This window comes from Lepidothrix coronata, unplaced genomic scaffold (genome assembly GCF_001604755.1).
Source record: "Lepidothrix coronata isolate B3197 unplaced genomic scaffold, Lepidothrix_coronata-1.0 Scaffold132, whole genome shotgun sequence".
Lineage (NCBI taxonomy): Eukaryota > Metazoa > Chordata > Aves > Passeriformes > Pipridae > Lepidothrix > Lepidothrix coronata.
In genome coordinates, this window is record NW_016690312.1 from 693,303 (window position 1) to 714,787 (window position 21,485).

Genomic DNA, 21,485 nt, shown 5'->3' on the forward strand with positions numbered 1-21,485 from the left:
GCATCTAGCAGAGGGTTTTGTTGGTTTATTGTTTACAAAGAACTACTTAACATAATGATTCTCTGATGCCTTCACAACAGCAATAGAAGCGGCATTTCAAAAGAGATCTATGTAAGGTCAGGGATACAACTGGGCTACAGAGCACATTCATTTATGGTAAATGCCAATCACTAAAAATATCAGACACAATATTTGGAAGATCAAAAACAACGAAAAGTTGTTTTTCTTTGGTTTTAAAGGTAAATGTGTATCACTTTTTCTGCTGAAAATCCATGGCAATTCCTGATGAAATAACAAATCTAAAAGACGTTTAAAGTAATGATTTTAAAATTAAAAAAAAAAATCATTATTTTAAAAGGCACCCTTTTTTATTTTAAGATTATTCCCCATCCTAAGGAATCCAGACAGGTAAATACAAACATGTATTTCCAGGAGGTATGTCCTTTAAAAATCTGGAAAAGAAAAAGGAACAGAAGAGCTGCACCTTCTTCTAAGTTACTTTCCTTCACTAACTTTATTAAAACAATTGCAGTTATGTACATGAGCTCAAAGACTGGTATGTCTGAACAGCTCTTTAACTGAAGGGAACTGCAGTCATTTTGAAGACATATCTCTGTTACAATCTATAATGAATGTATTCTTCAAGGGGCAATAATTTCTCTCAATTACACAATTTTTCTGTTAAAAGTGGCCTGTGTTACAGTCTGGGTTGTCAGCTCCTCTGGCCATGAACACACACATTTCTCAGTAAAGCATCTTAGGCACCCCCAGTACACTATCAATAAGATCAGTAATAATGTTAAAACTTTTTTATTTAATCACATGTTAACATAATCTTTGAAGTTACTTTTCCAATATAAACACACAGGGCACAACAGCTGTTTGGAGATCTCCAATTAGAGCTGTTTTGTGGCTGTCTCTACAGAAAATGCCTCTGGCCAACACAATTTAAACCTTTGCTGTGAATGAATTTCATGCTTTGAAGCCAGCTAATAATTTCTGTCATTTAAGAACAATGCTCCTACCAGTAAAAAAGAGAAAATGAGCACTCCCTGGGCTGCTGCTCCCACCTGCCCGTGTGCCAGGGCACTGCCTGGGTTTCCCGGGAGCTGCCTGGCTGCTGCCATGTGCTGGCTGGGAAGGGGGTGAGGACTCTGGGACAGTGTTTTAGCAAAGAGTGGAGGCAGCTGGGGAAACTTCAGAGTTTGGTCCCAAGGTCACAGCCAGAATTGGGAAGGAGAACTCTAAATTACAAAGAGCTGGACTGCAGCCAAGCCCATGGGAAGCTGCATTTAGCATATCATTCTCTAAGCAGCAGGATGAAACCTTAACTCCCTTTCAGACAGAATTTGAATGGAATTTGTTATAAGAACACTCTGATTGAAATATCACCAACTGACTTTCCATGACAACTCGGAAATGGGTTGCAATCGCGGGGGGATCCTCTTCCAACCAGCCCCCAATGATGATGAGGGTGATAGAGCCCTATCAAATATTTATGAAAACCAGATGAATTTCTGTGCCAGCGACACGCTGCTATTATAACAGAGACCTCAGATAAACTCCTGACATTAACCTGAGCTGAGGTTTCTCCCCGTGTAAACCAAAGGTAGAACGACAAGCTGATTCTAGTATTTGAAGTAAAAGTGCTGCAACAGAGGTTAATAGCAATGTAGTTAGAAGAACATGGTGCAGGTAAGTGTCATGATTTATTATTTGTAGACACCGTGTACAGACTGCCATCAGTGCTGCAGACCTCCTGTGTAAGCTACAGAATAGCAGAGCTTTATGTGTTACGTGCATATACAATATCTAATGCTGTGGGGATACACAGAGTCCTCCAGGAGTGGCAGCGTACACAAAACAACACGGGCAGTGCTATTCCAAAGCATTAAACAATTACAGTTTTTATGAGAAAAGGATGAATTTATCATTTCAAGGATGCAAAAGTCATTTTAGATTTTACATATTGAAAAAATAAAATTAAAAAAAAATCAGGAAAATTTTCTGTATCATAAAACTTCTGATTCTTCCTGTCACACCATCAGCTCTGAGACTGGTATTTAAAGATGAGAGATAATATTGCCAGTCCCAGTGGGAAGAGGGGCAGCTTGAAGGCAAATCCCCTCCCCCTAGTTTACAAAGGAGAAATACTGGCATTAATTGCTGAAACAGCTGCCATCCTTCATCTTGGCACTAAGGTAGGTGATGGAAAGCAATGAAGAGATGCTGGAGAGTTTGGGGAGGACTGTGCAAAGGCAGATAGGTCAGTAATTTATTGGACAGCAGCTTCCTTGGATGGCTCATACAGCCATAAGGAACATGGAGATGTGAACCATTTTGCTCATAATTATGAGGGATTTGTTAAAACATCATCACAGAGCCTTGTGACCAGGAAAAGTGCTACAAAGAAACACAAACAAAGTGATCCAAATAGCTGTTGAGAAGAAAAAACAGAAAAGTCGTAAATTAGTTCTGCAGTTGGAGAGGGAAGTTTTTGGATGTGAGTGTGATACTTCTGGGGAAAGCTGGGAAAAACTATGTAAGTATTTGTAAAACATCACAGAGATGGCAGGAAGGAACTTTCCCTAGAACTGGTGGATGTGTAAATCTGTGTTGGATGGACTAACTTTTGGACTGGGAGATGGAAGGATGAACCAATAGCCAGTCATCACACCAACTCTGCCTTGCACCCCAGTGCTGTGATAGCCCCCCATAGGAACAGGTTTGGATCACTCAGATTAGGACAGGATTATCTCTTCTGTTACCAGGCAAACACATTCTTGCCACAAGAAAGGGGCTGCGTTCTGTCCTCCCTTCTCTGAGCCTTTGGCATCTGCTAAAATGAAGAAAATAGCTGCTTTTCTGAGCTGCAACACAAAGAGGAGATTCATGGCATCATCCCATCCATGTTCCTGCAGCCTAATATGTTTTACTGACCAGGATGCTACTCGTACAATTTCTTTCTTTATTTCCTAGATCTTTTCACAAATGGATTTTGTGATTCCTGAAAAATGAGAAGTCCAAAGGTTCACAACATGTCAATCTGTGTGCTTTTTTTGCCAAATGAAAGAGCAACTTAGCTTTTATCCCATTTATCCCTTAGCCTAACTTCTGATGCACCCTTTAGATTTCTGAATTTATTTTACTAATTCAGCTCATACTGATTTATATGCTTTAAGCAGATCAAGCAGCTCATGCAAAAAAACCCTGTTAAAGTATATTAAATAATTATTTATGTAACATCTTCCATTAAAGAACCTAAAAGCAACAGAAAAATTAATTGATCTTCTTTGAGCTGAGTAGTTTCCCCATTTCAGGACATAAAAATGAAGGCATATTAAATCATGTATTCAAACGTAGGTCCCTAAAGTCAGTCATCTAAATATACATGTCACCAGCTAACTACTGCTGTGATTCTTCCAGCTCTGAAGGGGATCAGGTTTGCATTTGAGGACCACACTGAAGAGAGGGAGAAACCACCCCATCTCAAACTATTTCTGTGCAAGTATTAAAGGAACCCAAATTTAAAGACCAGGATCTCCTTCAGCTTTGGCTCAAATTAGCAACTGTTAAAAAATAAAGCAGCTTCTGTTTAGCTCCCACCTTCATGTGGATGTCAGATCGCAGGCACTCAAGTTCAAAAAGCACTCAGAAAGTTTATGTAAATGCTCCCACCACCTTTCCCAAGGTGAGTAATTACTGCTCTCCCAAGAAGTGCCATTTACTTAACATTTCCTGGCCTTCCCGAGGTTGGTTGCTGTATGAATGGGGGTTGGCAGATCAGGCCCTAGGAGATTTTATGGTGGCTGTGCTGCTGCTTGGCAGCACTGCAGGCAGCATCTGTCCTTCTGTCCTCACCCCCGGCACAGCCGGCAGCCTCCTCTCCCAGGGCACTGACTCGCACTTCCACGGGAGGGAGGGAGGCTTCTCTCTGATGAAGACTGAAAGGCCATTTATGGATGCTCTGATACACATTTCAAATTAAGTGTTTTAAGGGAAGTGAAACAATTGCCAGGTTTGCACGTTTAATGGACCTTGAGCTATAAACAGTCCCCAAAAATGCCTGGTTAATATTGGTTTGACAGTGGATTGGCAAAGTGCTGAGCTCTGAAACATCAAATTAGCATTGATTTGCAAAATGTTACTGAAAGGTTTCTTAAAATCTGCCAGGTTCTGAAATCAATTTAGGAGAAGAGGGTTTCTCCCCCACCCTGCCCTTTTTGAAGTCCTTTCTAGTCCCTTACCAGGAGTCCAAGGACATTCCTTCAGTAATGCTTTAGAAATGTTAATTCTTTTCAAACTTTTTTTTCCCATCCTCATTCAAGAGTGATCGATTCCTCCGAGAGTCTTTCTTCGGCGTACAATTTCCACTGCCCTCGATGTGGGTCGGGGGGTGAGCCGGGGCCGCGGTGCCCAGCCGAGCTGCAGCTGGACTCTCTCAGACGGTGCGTGTTGGACACTCCGGGATGCAGGTGCTCCGCCGCCTCCAGCGCACGGCTAATAACTTCCAGGTGGGATTTGAAGGAACTGGCACTGCCCCATCACATTCCTCTACGGCTTCAGTCCTGGCAACTCCAGCAGCTTCCCCTCTCCCTGCATGATGTTAATACAGCTCACGGCCCCGGCGATGCTGGAACACCCTCAATAAACAGGGGAAAGCTGCCAGGCTCTGCTCTCCGAAGGGTTCACGACTCCACTGCAGCTCCGGCTCCGCCCGCCAGCGCCGGGCTTTGTTAACCTTCCTGGCAGCCTGCTCTGCTCTGCTCTGGGGCTCCCGGGACGCTGCCGGAGCCTGGCCACGAAGGGGAAGAGTTTGAAGAAGGCTTATGCTGCCAGAGGAGGAATTCTCCAGGGTGGCCTTGTCCTGGTTGGTATTAGCTCGCTTTGCTTCCATTTTGCTCTATGGGTTCTTGAGAGCAATGACAGAAGAGCACACATTGAATCAAGACAATCGAGATAGAATGGTGACATTTTTCTCCAGAATTTTTGTCTTCATCTAAGCAGGATTACAAATGGTAGGGTAAGGTTCCAATATCTAACAGACATTTCCTTGAAAACGTGCTGTAACAGCTATTGAAATGTTTTGCCAGCAAAAGTCATGTAACACCACCTGTGAGAGAGACTTGTGACATTGGTTTTGATCCCTTGAAAGAATGGGAATTGGGTGGCTTTCCAAAGGAAGCCACTGAATGGACCATGTCATGGTTGTTTACTATTAGGGATGCATGTTGTGGTGTGGTTACCACGAGGTGGCACATCCCAACACCTAATGGCTCCAAAAATGGCACTGCCAGACCTGGAGGGTCATCCCCAGCATGGCAGGGTGTGCTGCAATAGTGTCCTCCCTTGTTCCAACCCTTCTCAGCTGTCCTCCCTCTCTGCTCTTCACATGCTGTGAAAACGGGGCCCTGCTGTCCCCTGATTTGCTCTTCTCACAGCGTGTGCTCCACTGCTGAAGCCACAGCTCCGGGTTTCAGTGGCCACTGGGAGCAGAGACCTTGCCTGCAGAACATCTCCCTGCAGAGCAGCTGCTCCAGCTCCCACTGGACTGCCATGGTTGTGCTTCACAGAAACAGAAAACTCCTGGAAGCATCTCTGGGACCTCATTTGTTTGTGGTTGTCCCCAGCATCTCTCACTCAGCATCAGAAACTGGAGGCTGAAGGTGCTGCTCCTATGCCTCAGCCAAAGCCAGAGAGAAATGTCAGCTGCTGTGTGATGACTAAGTCTCACATGCTTATTGCTCCTATCAGTTAGAGCTCTTAATCACTTTGTGCTGTTTCATCCTATAACATGAATTCACTTCAAGCTGTGAAATTCACCATTTTTGCCATGACTAATTTGTGAAATCTGCCACCTTCCTTTGTGGTTCCGTTGTGCCCTAGTCAGGCATCATCTGTCTGATTAGGGAAATCTGCGATTTGTTTCTTGCAGTTGAGCCAATACAATTTCAGTCCCCTCCTTCCTCCTCTTTGCACTCGACTGTGATTTCACTGTCGCTTTTGCCTTTGGATGTGCCGGGGCAGGAGGACTGTGGAGCCATCTTTGCTGGGGCTTGCACAGCAAGTCCTGGCTTTCCTCCCCTGTAGAACCTGTGCACAGGGCTCAACCTGACTCAAGCCGAGGCTTTAACCCTGGCTTTGGTTAAAGCTGCTTAGGTCTATTATATTATGTTTACCATCTTACTACATTTCTCCCAGCCTGGTTGCTGCAATATTTTGGAAATCATTTCCCACCTGCCTTGCCAGTGCCTTGTTTCACATACATTCATCTGTTACTCTTTATATTGAACATTGCTGGCATTACTAAATGCTATAAATATACCCAGTATACCATAAAAATACACAAGCAGATGACTGGTCTTGCCTACAAGAAATACTATGAATTTTTCATTTTTTCACATGCTCTGGGCAAAATCCAGAGGGTGCTCAAGGAACATCTCATAACTGAATTGGGTCCTAAATTCCTATTTTCTCACTGATTAGTTAATGTCTAAAAATATTTTCCCACACTCTTAATGTCTTAATTGTTCCTTGAAGACATTGAAAGCTCACCCATCCTTTTTTTACACTGTCTTACAAACCCAGTGAAATATTATTTTAGTATTTCTGTCACTGAAATACAATGATAAATGGTCTTCTTTTAAGATCAGCGGGAACAGAATAATGGATGTGCAGGAGAGCTTATTGACTTGCTTTTGCCAAAACGGAGTCCTGCCATGAAGTTTAGAAGGATCACAAGATGCCCTGGATACTTCTCATGCTTTTCTTTGTTTAATGGTAAAGCTTATAGGTTTGGGCTACACAGTTTTACAAGACAAAGATAGAAAAGCAAAGGAAACCTTCCCTCCTAGCTCTACTTATTCTCACCATAACTTTCCTTCCCATCTCTCTGTTTCTGTATTCTACCTTTTTTTACCAGTTTCACTCAAAATTAATCACCTCCCCGTCTGGAAAACAGTCATGGAAATAAGATTCAGTAGCATGATTTCTCTCAACAGATAAATAAAAGGGCAAATCTCCAAGAATCCCTGGCTATAATTAACCCTTTATCAAAATCCCAGAAGAGGAAGTTCAGGAACATCCCAAGAGCCTGTTCATTACTTTATCTGGCTATCAGAAAACCTATGGGCCTGATGATGCTTCTGCCCCAACAGTGCCCAAATCTCTCTGAATGACCCTGAGAGCAGGATTAGGGCTGGTGCTCAGCACCCCATGCCCTCCTCTGTATTTGCTGCTTCCAGCACAGCAATCTTGCAGCCACACCAGCCTGAGCTATTTACTCACCACCACTGTGGACTAATCAGATGGCAATAAAAGCTTTTACTGTGCCATCCTGTTTGTGATCAGCAGAAACATAAAAAGCATGAGAGAAAATTGATTTTTGGCATTAATTGTGAGCAAAGAACATTATACTGAGTACAGAGAGGGTGGGTTTTTTCAGGCAGAAAGATTCTATTTTAGTCTTTGAAAAGTGATTCTGGAAGATGCTGAGCTAAGCCCAATGGACACACTTTTCAAATACCATAAGGCAAAGAGTAGTTACTGAATCTCCTCAGTCTTATTAGCTTACATAAACATAAAAATTTGAATAATGTTTAAAAAGCTAAATTCTCCAGATAATCAGTAAGTGTTCATTACTGAGATGTAGCAAATATGCATGAGATTTCCCCGGTGACATTTTGGTTGCACGACTTAAAAGGTGTAGAAAAGCCTTCTCCACATGGGGCCGGGCAGAAACTTCTGCAGGCTCCAGAGGTCACTCAGCCACAGCGTGGACCTTCCTGGTCCCCTTCAGGAAGGAGCAGGAGGAAATCAGAATTCACTGGCTTGTGCTACAGCTCTGGTGATTTATAAATAAATCATCCCCACACGATGATTGATGTCTCCATATAAATAATTAAGTCTTGACCTTATGTTATGACACCTGCTAAATTTTTTGGCACTTGAAACCAGTGCTCAGGAGAGATCCTTGACTCTGGATAAATAAAGGTGGGACTGAGTTCGAGGGGAAGGGGGAGCCAGGTTTTTGTTTACCCTCATTTTGTTCTGTTTGATTCCATCAGCTAATTGATGATGATTATTAATCTCCGTTGCCATCTACCCTATGGATTTAATTCCTGCCTGTGATTGCTGTTGGAAAGTTTGCTCCATTAGAAGCAGACTTTGATTGGATTTCCAGTCACCAGAGTTTCCCAGAGCTCCCCCAAATCACTGTGTGACCTAGTCCAGGCACTTTATACTTTTTTTTTTGGCTCTTTACTTTGTTTGGTGGCAGGTCTCCAGTAGCCAGGCTGACACCGTCATTCTGCTCAACCAGGCTAGGTAGCAGGTGTCAGCAAAAGTTTAATTTGGAAGCTCATGAATTCAAAAGAAGAGCTTAACAGTTATCCCCAACACAGAGAGCTGCTGTGGCCTGAGCCTGGAAAAGAGAAAATCCCAGGGACATGAAAGGAATTGATGAGACACCAGGCATCTGACAAAATGAAATCTTCTTGGGATAAACTGGGGATATCTCCCCCCTCAAATAGTGAGAATCATTAATAAACAAAACGGATTTAGCAGTGGCATTTCCAATTTTCACTTCTGAGACTGTTCAGGTTTGCCATTCACCTTCCCTCACTGCTATTCAGCCTATTCTCTGAAGAGCTGCAACTTTTAAATCTTGCAGTAAAATACAAGCATTTCAGGGTAAGCATCTAACATAAAAAAAAAAAAAAGAGCATCTTTAGGTTTTTTTTAAGCATGTTAATCTGCACGCAACACAAGTCAGCTATAGACAGAAAACAACATTATAACACAATTACAATAAGGGCTTTCCTAACTCCTCAAAAAGCTTAAAAAAATAATCACACAGCTACGACCGGGTATCACATCATTTCTGGCTACTTCCACAGCCAACATCGGGGAATCCCAGGTGTCAGCCAGGTGCCTGGGCTGTCCGGTTGCCCATCTCTGGCACACTGGGGCTAACACACTTGGACAAATTATCCTCTGCCGTGTGTTTGCCGTGGTTTGAATCTGCCCGTTCTGGAGCGCTGGGTGAGGTGTAAAGTGGCTTTTCAAGGTCCGGGCTGCCCGTGTCGCCCAGCAGGGGCGGGGGGATCGGGACGTGCCGAGAAGTGCTCCTCCGGGAGAGCAGCGCCCAGAGCAAACCCCTGTCCTCTACAGAACTCCAGAAATGAAAAAGTGCCCTCCTGTCCCCTCGCACCGCTCCTGCTCGCGTAGGCTGAACTCCGGGAGAACTGGGTTTCCAGCCTAGGGAGATGCCTGCATTTATCAACTAGTTTGCTTTGAATCCCGTTATTTTCGCTACACAAACCCACGCCGGACTCGCACCCGCGAGCAGGCACAGCCCGGCGGAGCCGCCAGCTCCATCCTCACCTGGAGTTGTGTCCCGGTGCCCGAGCGGGGCTGGGCCGGCCCCGCCCGGCTGCGGGGGCAGCGGAGCGGGATGGGGCGGAGGGGCCGCGCCGCAGCCCCGGGGCGACCCCCGCCCCTCCACCCCCAATTCCCGGCACCGGGAATTACGGCGCCGCGAGGGCAGCCCTGAGGTGAGGGGGTCGCGCCGCCGGGAAAGGGGGGGACACGGGACGAGGGTCCCCATCGCAAGTTTGGGCACTTTCCCGAAGTGGTGCGGGGAAAAGTTGGGGAGCGGCCGGGGGTGCGGGGGGCCGGGGTGCGCAGCGCGGCCCGGGGACGGGGGGTGGGGGTCTCACCACTGACCTGCCGCGGCCGCGCCGCCTCCCGCGCCCGCTCAGCGCATCCTCCGCGCCGCTCCCGCCGCCGCCCTGCGCGCCGCAGCCGCGGCTCCGCGCCCGCGATGCTCGGCGGGGAGGAGAGAGTGAAGCGGGACAGCCCGCCCGGAGACGGGAGGCCGCCGCCCCCTCCCCGCCCCCCGATCCCCGCTCCGCGCTCCGCTCGGCCCCCGCCCCGCGCACCTCCGGCAGCAGGTACGGCCTCCGCCGGGAGCGGCCCCGGCCCGGCCGCGCCCCCGCGCATCGTCCCCCGCCGCGGGCGGGGCCGCCGCCTTGCCGGGGAGCCGCTCGCCTTGCCGGGGAGCCGCTCGCCTTGCCAGGGAGCCGCTCGCCTTGCCAGGGAGCCGCTCGCCTTGCCAGGGAGCCGCTCGCCTTGCCAGGGAGCCGCTCGCCTCTGGAGCCCGCCGCGTCCCCGCGGCTCGGGCTGCGCCGGGGTGTGTGTGAAGGGCAGCGCCGTGTCTGCCGGCGCGGGTGTGACCGCCCTGCGCGCACCCGGCTCCTGCATCCCGAGCCTCCGCCCGCGCGGCTCCCACGGAGACAGCGCAGCCCCCGAGCGGGAAGTTGCGGGGAGCGAGGAAAGGTCCCGGGCATGGTGCTGGGAGAGCCTCTGCGCCCCTGCTGCCGGGTGTCGTCTGGGAGGAACGGGGCAGGGAGGCTTTTCCGTATCCTCAGTGTGGATACGAACATCCTGCCGGGCGTCTCCTGCGGGCTGCAATTTGGCATCGTTATTGAAAATATATGTGTTTTGAGACTAGTTGGGAAGATCCGTGGCCCACACTTGCTCCCAAAAGGAGGCGACTGCGAACACGCGCCCCAAGGGCAGACACAGTAGAATTAATTGGAAGAGAATTGAAGTGGTGGTGCCCTCAAACAACAAATCGGAGCAGACTCACTGTAGCCAGGGCATGGTGGGCACCAAGGTGCCTTGTCTCGAGCCTGGATATGGACTGTGGAGTAACTGCACAGAAGGGACCTCTTGCACTCTCTGCTGGCTATTTCCCACCCTAAAATACTGGGAGGTTTTTCGAGCGCGTCTGTGCAGCAGAATAAAGAGTCTAATAAGAGCGAAACCAGAGTATGGCTGTGGTCCCTAAGAGTGGCCTCGGTGGCATGCCTGGCTATTGCTACTGTAATTAAATGGCTACTGGCTGAAATTAAGAAACTCCAATATTATATTAAATAGTGCCCCTAGAGCCTGGGCATCGAGGGGGTGCCCTGCACCCGCTCCTCAGCTTTGGGAGTGTGGGTCTCAGGAGCTGCCCTTGCTGCCAGGGAGCCACGGGAGCAGGGTTTGCCAACAAACAAAGCCAGATATGTTGTGTTGAGTCCCCACCATCCAGCCTCAGCCAGACACTCTGTGTGTACAGTGTTAAATGTGTGTCAAGATGGAGCCTATGCACAGCCCTCAGAATAGTTTCAGGTGTGTTTTATAAATAAATGATGACATTTATCCTGTGACTACATTAGCAGAAATACATTATACTTAGTGTGCTCCCCATCAATCAATTGTTCTGACTAAGTAGGTGTTATTTATTAAAGTATTGATTAGGGACCCAATTCTGTAGTCCTCAAGCAAGCCAGTTCTTTGCTGATAGGATGGAATATTTGATTGAGAGTTTCGAGGCCAGACTTTATGTAATTCTATTGTCATAGGAAAAAAAGGTGCACGTGATACGGCTTTCCAGGGGAAGATGCATTCATGCCACTTGGAGTTCAAAGGAAGAACAACACGTGAAAACTGCAATCATTGCTTTACCTGAGCCCCTTCTGTCCTACTCTCTGTGGCGCAGGGCGCATAAGCTGTCACAGCAAAAATAATAAGCCTAACTGGGGAAAGTGAGTTGCATACAATAAATGTAAAACATTCCTCGATGTCTGTTGCTATGGCAGGTGACCGGGGAGAACACTGTCCTCCAAGGGCCAACTCCTGCTCCTGTGGCACAAGGAACCTTCCCTGCTACACCCCTGCTGGACTCCTCTGTGAGCAGGCTGAGCAGAATGTGGCTCTGTATTCTTTATTCAGGTTGTGTTATGAAAAACTGCTTTAAATGAATGACCTTGAAAACAAAGCTCCAAACAAGAGTCCTGGCACTAGGTCAGTGACAGCGAGTTCTCTGCCCCGCTGCCTGCAAGACTCACGATTACCTTCTTCTTCATTTTTAACTCCATTACTTGCAAAAAATTCCCATGAATTTGAAAAATAAGGTATCTCAAACCAACGATTCCTGGGGGTTATTTTTGTCTTTGGGAGGATTGATTTTTATTTTTTTCCCTCTCTGTCTCCGGTGGAACAGAAGGCAACGTGAATCCCTTTTGTTTACTTCTTTGTTTCTGCTTCTGACTGCTTAATAATATAAGCAGATGTGTATGGCTCTGCTGTAGTCTGGGGCTAGTTAGTGGCTATTACAAAGTTAGGAGGAAGAGCAACAATCACAAAACCTTGGTTTTGAGAGGGTAGAATGAACAAAGAGGACATAACAGAAAAAAAAAAAGAAAATATTTATGTAAGAAAAGAATACACTTAATAAATGCATATGCTAGAACAATGAAAGATTTTTATTCAGGTATTTCTAGGAAATGAGATTTCTAATTATTTTGATATTAAAACACGTTACAGTAAATTCAATATTTATTGAAGGGAATCTTTTTTTTATTAGTTGCACAGACTCAGGGTGCAAACAAACATCCCAGCATATAATCTAGTATTGTTGTGATCTAGCAGTACTAGTACTGTGCTTATAATCAGGATTTCTGGTTATTATACACTGCAGACTGTCACTTAAGAGTCCTATATAGATTCTAATTTCTTTTAAAACTGGAAGGAATTGTTTACCTTTGCTTAGTCAATCAGCAAATGCAACTTATATTTTCAGAATGTTTGCTATGGAAAGCTGGAAAACAGTTGGGGGTGAATGAAATTAATTGTAAAGTTGTTTTTGATGCTTAGATACATTTGGTCATTTGGAGACTGATATTTATAGCAATACTGTCTGAATGCTTTAGGAAAAAGGTTATTTCCCCCAATCTGACAATTATTTGGGGGAAAAAAGTAATTTTTTAATATTATATATCATAGGAAAGTTCATCTTATACTGAGTCTTTCTTCATCTCTCAGAAAACAGCACAGAGAAAAATGAAGAGAACATATGGTGTCTTCTATCAGTCAGTCATCATTACTGCTTCTTCACACTATGTCATCACCCCACAAATAGCAAATGAGTGTGAATTTCGCCCTGCTGAAAGAGAAAAGAAAAAACTGGTTAGTGCAGCCAGCCAAGTAAAAAAAAAATTAATAAATATTACAATAGCATCAACTGGAAGATCATATAAAATATTAAAGACAATGAGAATGCAGAGGGAAAACCCCCTAAACTGTCAAACAATAGTATCAAACCTGAAAACGTTGAGCTGGAGCAGAACTCATGAATTTCTCTTGATTTGATAACCAAGCTTGAAATATTGATGGGACACAGTCTCTCCTGCCCATTCTTTATGAATGATTCTGTGCTATTTGTGGTACTCAAACAGACAGAACTCAAATAAGAACTGTGAGGAATATAATGTAATAGTTTGTCTCTGGGGCTTCCATAAAATCCTGAATTTCCTTTTAAAGCAGACATCTAGGAAAAATATAATTTCATTTAATTCCCTGATATTCCTATTACACTTCTAGTGTAAAGGTTGCAATTCAAATCCTTATCTGCAAAGCCCCTCTGCCATTCTTAGTCTCTTGAAAAGAAATATATGACAAAGCAACCTTGGAAACAGCTGCTGTAGGAACTTAATAAACCCCAACACTTGAAACATCCATCCCAGCTTTGGAAGGGATAATTCAAACCCACCCTCCTATAGGAGCAGCAAAAGCAGTTGAGGTTTATGGAGGAAAAAGGATATATATATGTGTGTGTGTGTGTGTGTGTGTGTGTGTGTGTGTATTTATCTGTAATATTATATATTTCTGGAAATCCGGCAAATTTTCAGGCCGGAAAAACCAAAGTGTTCATTTTTTCTTCTACCTCTTCCCCTTCCCCCAGTGTTATTGCAATACTGCACAGACCCAAAGGCAGCTCCGAGTGGCACATCCAGAATGGTGCAACAAAGCAACAAATTAAGAGCCTTGTTGGAAACTCTAAAGCAAATCTGGGCCAGATTGTCTCCCAGATCTCTAATCCCTCATTCCCTTTGGATCCTTCCCTCAAAAGCAGCTCATAAAGGATGCTAATGCACCTGGAATTGAGCCCCATACACAAGCTACAAGGGGACCAAGCTCACCTGCAAGCTCCTCTCATTTTGGTGCCCAGCTGAAATAGGTGCTTGATAAAACCATGGTTCAAACTATTGCCTATGCAGACTCTTGAGCTAGACTTAAATTTCTTCTGTGACCAGTCCCAGGATCTGATTATGTCACTGATGGTGCCTTAGAGTAGCCAGGCCTGACTGGGGGAACACAGCTTTTCTCTAAAGGCCGTTTTCTTAAAATTGCTTACACACAAACAGCCAGTGAGGATGAGCTTGGCAGGCTGGGACATGGGACAGTGGCAGGTAGGGCTGTGGAAGAGGGAAAAGAACAAGGCAGTGCAAGGTATAGAAGGTAATGGTTGGTAGGTAATGCTAGGGATAGAAGAAAGTGGAATAAAAGTGCATTTTCTGGGACTTAGCCAAAATTAAAAAAAAAATGAAATAATTCCATGCACTCTGCCCCTGGAGCAATGCTTCTCCACGGGTATATCTGGCAAGGTTTCTATGGAGAGGCAATGTCTTTATCAGACCAAGAAGTATCAGTGGGACAAATTGTAGGGTACAAACCCATTCTTTGGGAACAAAATAGAAATCTCTGAAAAAATTATAGAAACCTCAAAAGACAGAATTGGAAGAGATGTATTAGATCATATGGTTTGTCCTTTAGTAGCAGCAGTAACAAATTGTCCCCTGGAGACAGAGAACATCAGTTATTTCATAAAATATAGCCAAAAGGCCCAGAAGGGACAATATGCTTTAGAAAGGGAAGCCTGAGAAGCATTTGATTTAGTCTAAGGGAGAACAGCTAGACCTACCAGACTCAGAATCCGAAAATGGCACTCCAAATTTCTCTTTGGAAACTCCATGGATCACCTAGAGTAACTGGGAGCTGGAGCTTTTGTCCTTGTTACACTGGGGAGGTGCTGGAAGGGATTCTTTTCCACAGGATATGCAAAGATGTATGTTGAAATACTCCCCAGAATACCACACAGGGGTGCTGGGGTTTGCTCCTGTTTACTGCTCCTGTTTTGTCCGTCCTGGGAGACTGGTGGTCGAGATGGAGAAATTGCTGATGGCCCTTCAAAGGACCGAAGCTGAAGGTAAATATTGTTTTTCAAGACATAATTTGTTGCAGGTGGTATGATGTGCTGTTCTAAGTTTGGATCTCCACTGGATGTATTCAAATCCCATCCAGTTCTGGCTTTGGGGGCTTGGGGCTCTTTAGGAATGGCTTCATTGTCCTGCATGGATTTGCTCTGTCATTTCCAGAGACAGTTAAACTCAGGGACATAATTTGTGTGCACCTCATGTGCAGCTCCTTATTGACTGTGTTTGGACAAGAAATGGAACCATGATCCATCAGTGTAGTGATGGACTGTGCTGTGCAGCTGTTGGGGTGACACTGAGCATGTTTTCCCAAGTGGGTGTGTGGAATAAATCATACTGGAAAGATGAATTGGAGAAAAATATGCTCAATGTTGGCTAGCAAAAGTGATCCTAGTGGGATCACTCCATCACTGAAGGAATGTGTCACAGCTCCTTCATAGGTGACATAAACAAGTTCCTTTTTAGGCTGCTGGGAACAGGGGCAGATCTCCTGGCACTTGCACTGATTCTTCTCAATGTGATGTGTTTTGTGAGTTGGTGGTATGACTCAGCAGAGAGGGAGCACTGTGCAGGCTGTAAACCTGCTCCTGAACATCCGTTCTGAGGACCAACAAAGCAAAATGTACAAAACCCACAACACTCTTCCCAGGCTCAGGTTAGGCCTGGCTCCTGATCCCTTATCACAGACCTTCTCTCTCTTCAGCATCTCTTGCCTTCTGCTCCTTTTTCCCAGGGAATGTGCCTCTGTGCTGTCCATCCCACCCACCTGCTGCAAAAACAAACCTGCCTTTGACCAGACCTTCCTGCCACCTCTTTTCTTTGCTGCCTCTCTCTCTTCCCTCTCATGTTCCTATTAACAGTTCTACCTTTTTTTTTTTTAACATATAATGTGAAGAATTGATTTTGTGTGTGGTTCATGCAGAGGGGGCTGAGCCTGTGAACGAAGCCAATGTTTCTTTTTCTTCCTTCTACCATTGTTTTGCATCTGTCATGCTGTTTTCAATAAACAATTAAAGTACAAGTATTGTGGTCAACTGGGATTTCACCTAGTCTGCTTCCTTGAATATCCCTCCTGTGAGGTGGGAATGCCACATTCTGGAGCTGCTGTATGATACAAGATTTCATTACATGATACTGCTCCCTGTTTCTCCTGCACTTCCACTGCCTGGAATACTGAGAGGAGCAAAACCAGGGGCAAAGGGGAAGCCATAGATTTAGGCCTGGGTTTGCATGACCTCATTGGCTGGGTTTTGTTTGCAAACCCAAGGGTGCTTGAGATTCAGGTCACTTCTCTCAATCCCCCTGCAGTGGTAGGCGTGTGTGAATGCATCAGAGAGGAGAGACAAATGACTCACATCATGATCCATCTTTATTTCAAATAGTACTCAGCAAAAGAAGACGGTGGCTTTTGTGTTGCAAACCCCTGTTGATTTAATATTTATTTTGCCAAGCTGGGTGTGGTTTGGGCAGAGGTTCTATATATCTTAACACCCAGAGGGTGAGGGCAGCACAGACCCGTGATTTTTAGTCTGGCCAGCTTCTCAGAGGAAAGCTAACAGATCAATTAGGGGAAAAAAAAAGTAAACTATCTTTGGCCTGTAGATTTTCCCCTGATTCTTCCCTCTTGTTCTCATTTCTGAACAGTCATTGTCATCTTGTCTCATTAGAGGCAATACAATCTGGAGGGTAAGAAGGCAAAAATCCTGGCTATTGACATATGTGATGCAAACTAGCTCTTATTTCCTTTGTAAATAGGGGATTGTGGAAGAGTGTAGCAGATGTCTTGTCAACTGGGGAATCTGCTGTTGTCCTTTAAAAATCAGATGTTGCCTAGGTGTGTTGGTTTTCCTTAGAGCTAAAGTAGTGATGCTTCCAGAGTCAGGCTTTCAGTCTTCCCTGAATTTTGAATCACTAAAGCACCTCCAAGGTCACTTCCTGGAATACCTTTGGATTTTCATCACTTTGGGCCATCTGGACTAGATGAGCAAGGTGATGTCAGTGAACTCCTTTGTGAACAACTATCCATATGACAAAGGGAAGAATGTTGTGAAAAGGGGAGGCAAAAGCTCAGGGAGGACTCAGGATTTCAGGCTTATTTTGAACCGAGCAATGTAACCTTTCAAATTCACAAAGCGTTGTCAGCTCTTGTGATCCTTTATTAGTCTGCTTGGGTTTGATTTCTGTTTGTATTTTTACTATCTAGGGAAAAACAGATTTTGGCATCCTTTAGTCTGAACATTGTCAACTGTCACTGTAGGAATAAGGGGAGCAAGAATTCCTTATGTGAGCAAGATTTAATTGACCGGGCACTTAGGGAGAAGAAAAAAGAAAAAGGAATATCTGTAGCTTGATTCAGGCATTCCATCCATTCTGGAAATAAAGGAAGAGAGAACACAAGCTGCCACATTTGTGTGATTGCACTAAAATAGCAGCTTGTGTTTACATTTTAACTTTCCATTATGAGGCTGCTGGCTGTGTAGCTGGAAGCACAGTTTTGGGATGTGGCGAGTACCTGTTTCGTGGGCCCTCTTACAGTGCCCCAAACAGCCAACACACAAACATCATCCTTTTGATGTCCATGACAGCTTCTGAGGCCAAGGCTTATGGCACTGAGGATTTCATTCTCTTTGCAAGTGCCATAAAATGAGAATATGCAGTGAAAAAGAGACACAAATAATGTTTGCTCTGTCTCTCTCAGACTGGTTTTACCTGTGCAGTGAAAGTGGTTGGCGACTCTTTGTGCTTCTGTTAATTCAAGACTGCATCAAAATTTTCCCTTATTTCATCCAGGGCCAGGCTCTGCCCTCATGTCCATTTTGGATGGTTTCTTAGTATGTCAAGTGTGTCATTAGGCTCCAAGTGTGATATGATAAAGCACAGAGCAATATTTTATAGCCTGTCAGACCTGAAGCACCAATTGCAATGTAAATGTTCTCACTCCTGTATCTAATTCACTCAAACTGATCCCCAGTGCAGGTGATCCCCTGGATGGCTTCCCCAAATACTGATGGCAAAATCACAGCCCTGTGCTGGAGGTGCCAGTGGCCTTTCTTTTTTAATAATTCTTAATCCAGTTACAAAGCTGTTCTTAGGGTTGAAGGAAATCCCCTCCTTCCCCTCCCATTTCCCCAGGTTTTTGGAGAGACTGAATAAAGACCTTCCTCTAGGCTGTCACTTTGCAAATCAAGCTGCTTCTAATCAACACAGTTACTTGCCCTTCTGTACCTTAAAAAGCAATGGCAGAGACCACTGGTAGGAGCTCAGTGGTAACATGTCAACCCTTTTTCATTAAGCATTCCAGCTTGCATTGGAACCTGACTGCTCCTCCAGCTCTCAGAATACAGTAAACTTTTTGTTTGATCCCACGGGGTCCTTGAAGTTTATTTCATTACAGAGTATAATATCTCCTAATGGGAACTAGGCAATAGACATACCAAGAACTAGGAAACAGGAGATTTTGTGTCAAAAGAGAATTCAATTTTAATTAATCTTTTCAGGGTAATTCAATTAAGTCTTCAGGAGAAACCTATTTCTGCTTTTGCCTACGGTTCCCTACACTGATTCTGCATATTTTCAATCTGTAACTCTGTAGTCCAAGAGTACAGCTAAATACAACCCAAAAGATACATGTTAGATGACAACTTGGGAGATCTGCTCGTTTACCAGGATTGGATTTTTTCCTTTTAACAGGACTAGTGCGTTTTGCTGAGAACAAGAAGATCTTTGTTTTTCCCCATGTCTCATTCTCCCTCCTTCCCTCCCACAATGCCACACACTTGTCTGTGTGTCTATCTGTGTAAATACTCTGTAAGTTTTTCATTAACAAGAGGACTTTCCTTTTCTGACTCTTAATTTAAAAGTGGGAGACACAGTTCTTTGTTGCTACCTCTGTATCCCTCCAGCAGTGCAAGAGAGAGCCCTGTGTCAGCATGTATGGGTGGGTATACATGTGTTTAGTCTCTGCATCTACAACCTCCAGAGCCAGATGTCATAATTCACACATGGGTGACAGCCAGTTTAGAAATTATTCTCTTTAAAATGGAAAGAAAATATATAGAATGTATAAACTTGTAGTACTATCTCCTTCTAGCTAGTTCTCCTCCTCCCCCTGAACAAGTAATTTCTCAATTTTTATTCTCCCTGTGTTTAGGGCTGAAAAAAGAATTTCTTGGCATCACTCTGATTTTTCATTGCTTTCAAGTAAAGGACTTTTATTTCTCTGATGATATTGTATTGGTTATGAAGGGAATGCCTGTTACCCAGATGTGCTCTGCCTCCCATCCAGCTGGGCAAGGCCTGTCCTAAAAGGATGAGGTTAGGAGGAAGGTTAGGATTCACTTCCTTTAGGTGTAAAAAGCTCAAAATCATGTAATCTCAGAGTGGTGGTTATTTTATGCAGAAGTATCTGGGGGTTTACCATGACAGTGAGGGACTGGTTGGCCAAGTGTGTGCAGGAAGGCAAGTCTGCCCATGGGGCCACCCGCGGTTCTGAGCAGGAAGCCAAGAGCAGAACACACTCCCTCTCCCTCTCTAAATTGTGCTGTAGCCTGTAATAGAAAACAAATTAACATATTCATTTTAATCTTAGGCAAGGAAGAGTGACATATTTGCTTATCTGGGAATGCAGGGCGTCGCATCATCTCTGGCAGAATGGGGAACACGCCGGCGAACGGAGACACCTCTGCAGAGCCGGGGCCTGATGGAAGGTGTGCAGTGCAGCTACTGAAGTGAGAGCAGCTGAGTGCTCAGGAATCAGGCTTTAAATGCCCACTTTATTTTTCATTTGATTCTCTCCTTAGCTTTATTTAAAACTGTTTTGATGATGGGAGGCGTCTGGCTTTGGGAGTTTAGCACAGGGTAGGGAGAAAACTGAGATTTCGATTCGCTGTTTCTCTAAGTGTGTATACAGTATTGTTCTTGTTGTACAGTGCAGCTGGAATTCAGATGCACTGCTTCCCCTGAGCACAGTGGGTAATACATCTAGCCAGAAAGCTTCACTAGAATGGGGCAGGGAGAAAAAAGAGAAGCAAAGAGTTGAAGGGAAGAGGGTGAAAAGAAAAATGGGTCAATAAAAAAATGGGAAAAAAAATAGTAAAGGTGATAAGAGTGGTAAACAAGAATGAAGGGATAGGGCTTATGTTAGAAAAAGGACAGGAAAATGTGAAGTGGCTTGAGGATGCTGGGAAATCTCATCTTTTCAAAAAATGAGACTCCCTGGGGACCAGAACAAGACCTGATGTTCGAGCATTGCCTCACAGGCCGAGCAATGGCAGGAGTGAGAAGAAAAGCCTAAAAGGAAACTGAAGAGAAAAAGAGGAAGTGATTTTGAAAGTAGTTGCAGTTGGTAACAAGAGGGAGGTGGTGCTGCTTTCTGGTGCAAAGAGGCCGGTCATCCTTCTGTTGAGGGTGGACCTTCCATGAGAATCCCCGTCTTCCAAGAAATACGTATAGGTTGACTGTCCTGTATTTATGGACCATTTATTTGACATGCTGTAGAAACTTGCTTTTCATTAGGGGAAGAGAAAAGCTGAATCTGAGGTAACAGTTTAATTTATAAAAGAAAGTGTCTTTTCCTCAGCATGTTTAACAAAGGAGTGGAACAGAAGCAGAGAAGGCAGCAGAAGGAAGCCCCGTGTGTCTGTCACAGGGTAGCTGTGGCCACTGAGCCAGCAAAGAGTTTGACCCAGCAGCTATTAGCACTTATTTTGGGGCACTTTTGAGACCTCTGTTTCAGGGGCTGCTCAGGCTCCTGACAACTGCTGGCACTGAGACACTGGAACACTGCTAGAGTTGTCCCAGCAGTGATGGCTCTTGGGAAGAGTCTCCCCACAGTCTCTGCACAGGTAACATGGTGTAATACTAGTGATGGGCCTCCTTGGGTGGGACTTTGCACCAGCAGGTGTTAAGTGGCTGTAATTAGATTTATCAGGCCTTGGACTTCCTCACCTGAGGCTCCTCCTAGCCCAGGTGAACTGGGTTGCCCTGTCCACACTAACTGTGTGTTGTCACACAAACCCTCACTTTCTCTCTTTGTATCCACACTGCCATGCAGCATGGTAAACTATCCAGGGAGTAGGTAACAGGTGAGCAGAGCTAAGGACTACACAGAGGACAGGTTGTGGTGTAGAGCAAATGCCTGGAGTTGTCTTCTTTGACCACACAAAGAGCTGCATCTCTTGAAAACAAAACAGATTCTGTGTTCAGTTGCTTTAATTCCCGTAGGAATACTGAGACTAACTGGAGTAAAAGTATTAAAAGTATTTAAAAATAATATAAAAACTTGTTTTCTTGAAAATATCTGATCCATGGATGATTCTTAAGAAATGTTCTTAGAAAATTAGATAAATAATAAGGAACCCAAAGAAAAATCCCAGCAGTGTT

General features: G+C 44.8%; 2 protein-coding genes across 2 annotated transcripts in view; both read right to left on the bottom strand.

The window, feature by feature from the left end:
- The window catches only part of CHST8 (carbohydrate sulfotransferase 8), a 175,260-nt gene extending 165,491 nt beyond the window's left edge, over positions 1-9,769 (bottom strand). The window contains exon 1 of the mRNA XM_017826911.1: positions 9,727-9,769. The gene's annotated coding sequence lies outside the window, so the exon portion shown is untranslated. The remainder of the gene's footprint in view (positions 1-9,726) is intronic.
- On the bottom strand, positions 9,313-10,263 carry LOC108503160 (translation initiation factor IF-2-like). The gene has a single exon (XM_017826907.1). It carries the CDS (start codon positions 10,261-10,263, stop codon positions 9,313-9,315), a length of 951 nt encoding a protein of 316 aa, XP_017682396.1.
- Between the last annotated feature and the right edge of the window lie 11,222 nt (positions 10,264-21,485).

Coding starts and splice junctions, on each gene's coding strand:
- LOC108503160 (XM_017826907.1), bottom strand. CDS start 10,263: ATGCAGGAGCCGGGTGCGCGCAGGGCGGTCACACCCGCGCCGGCAGAC.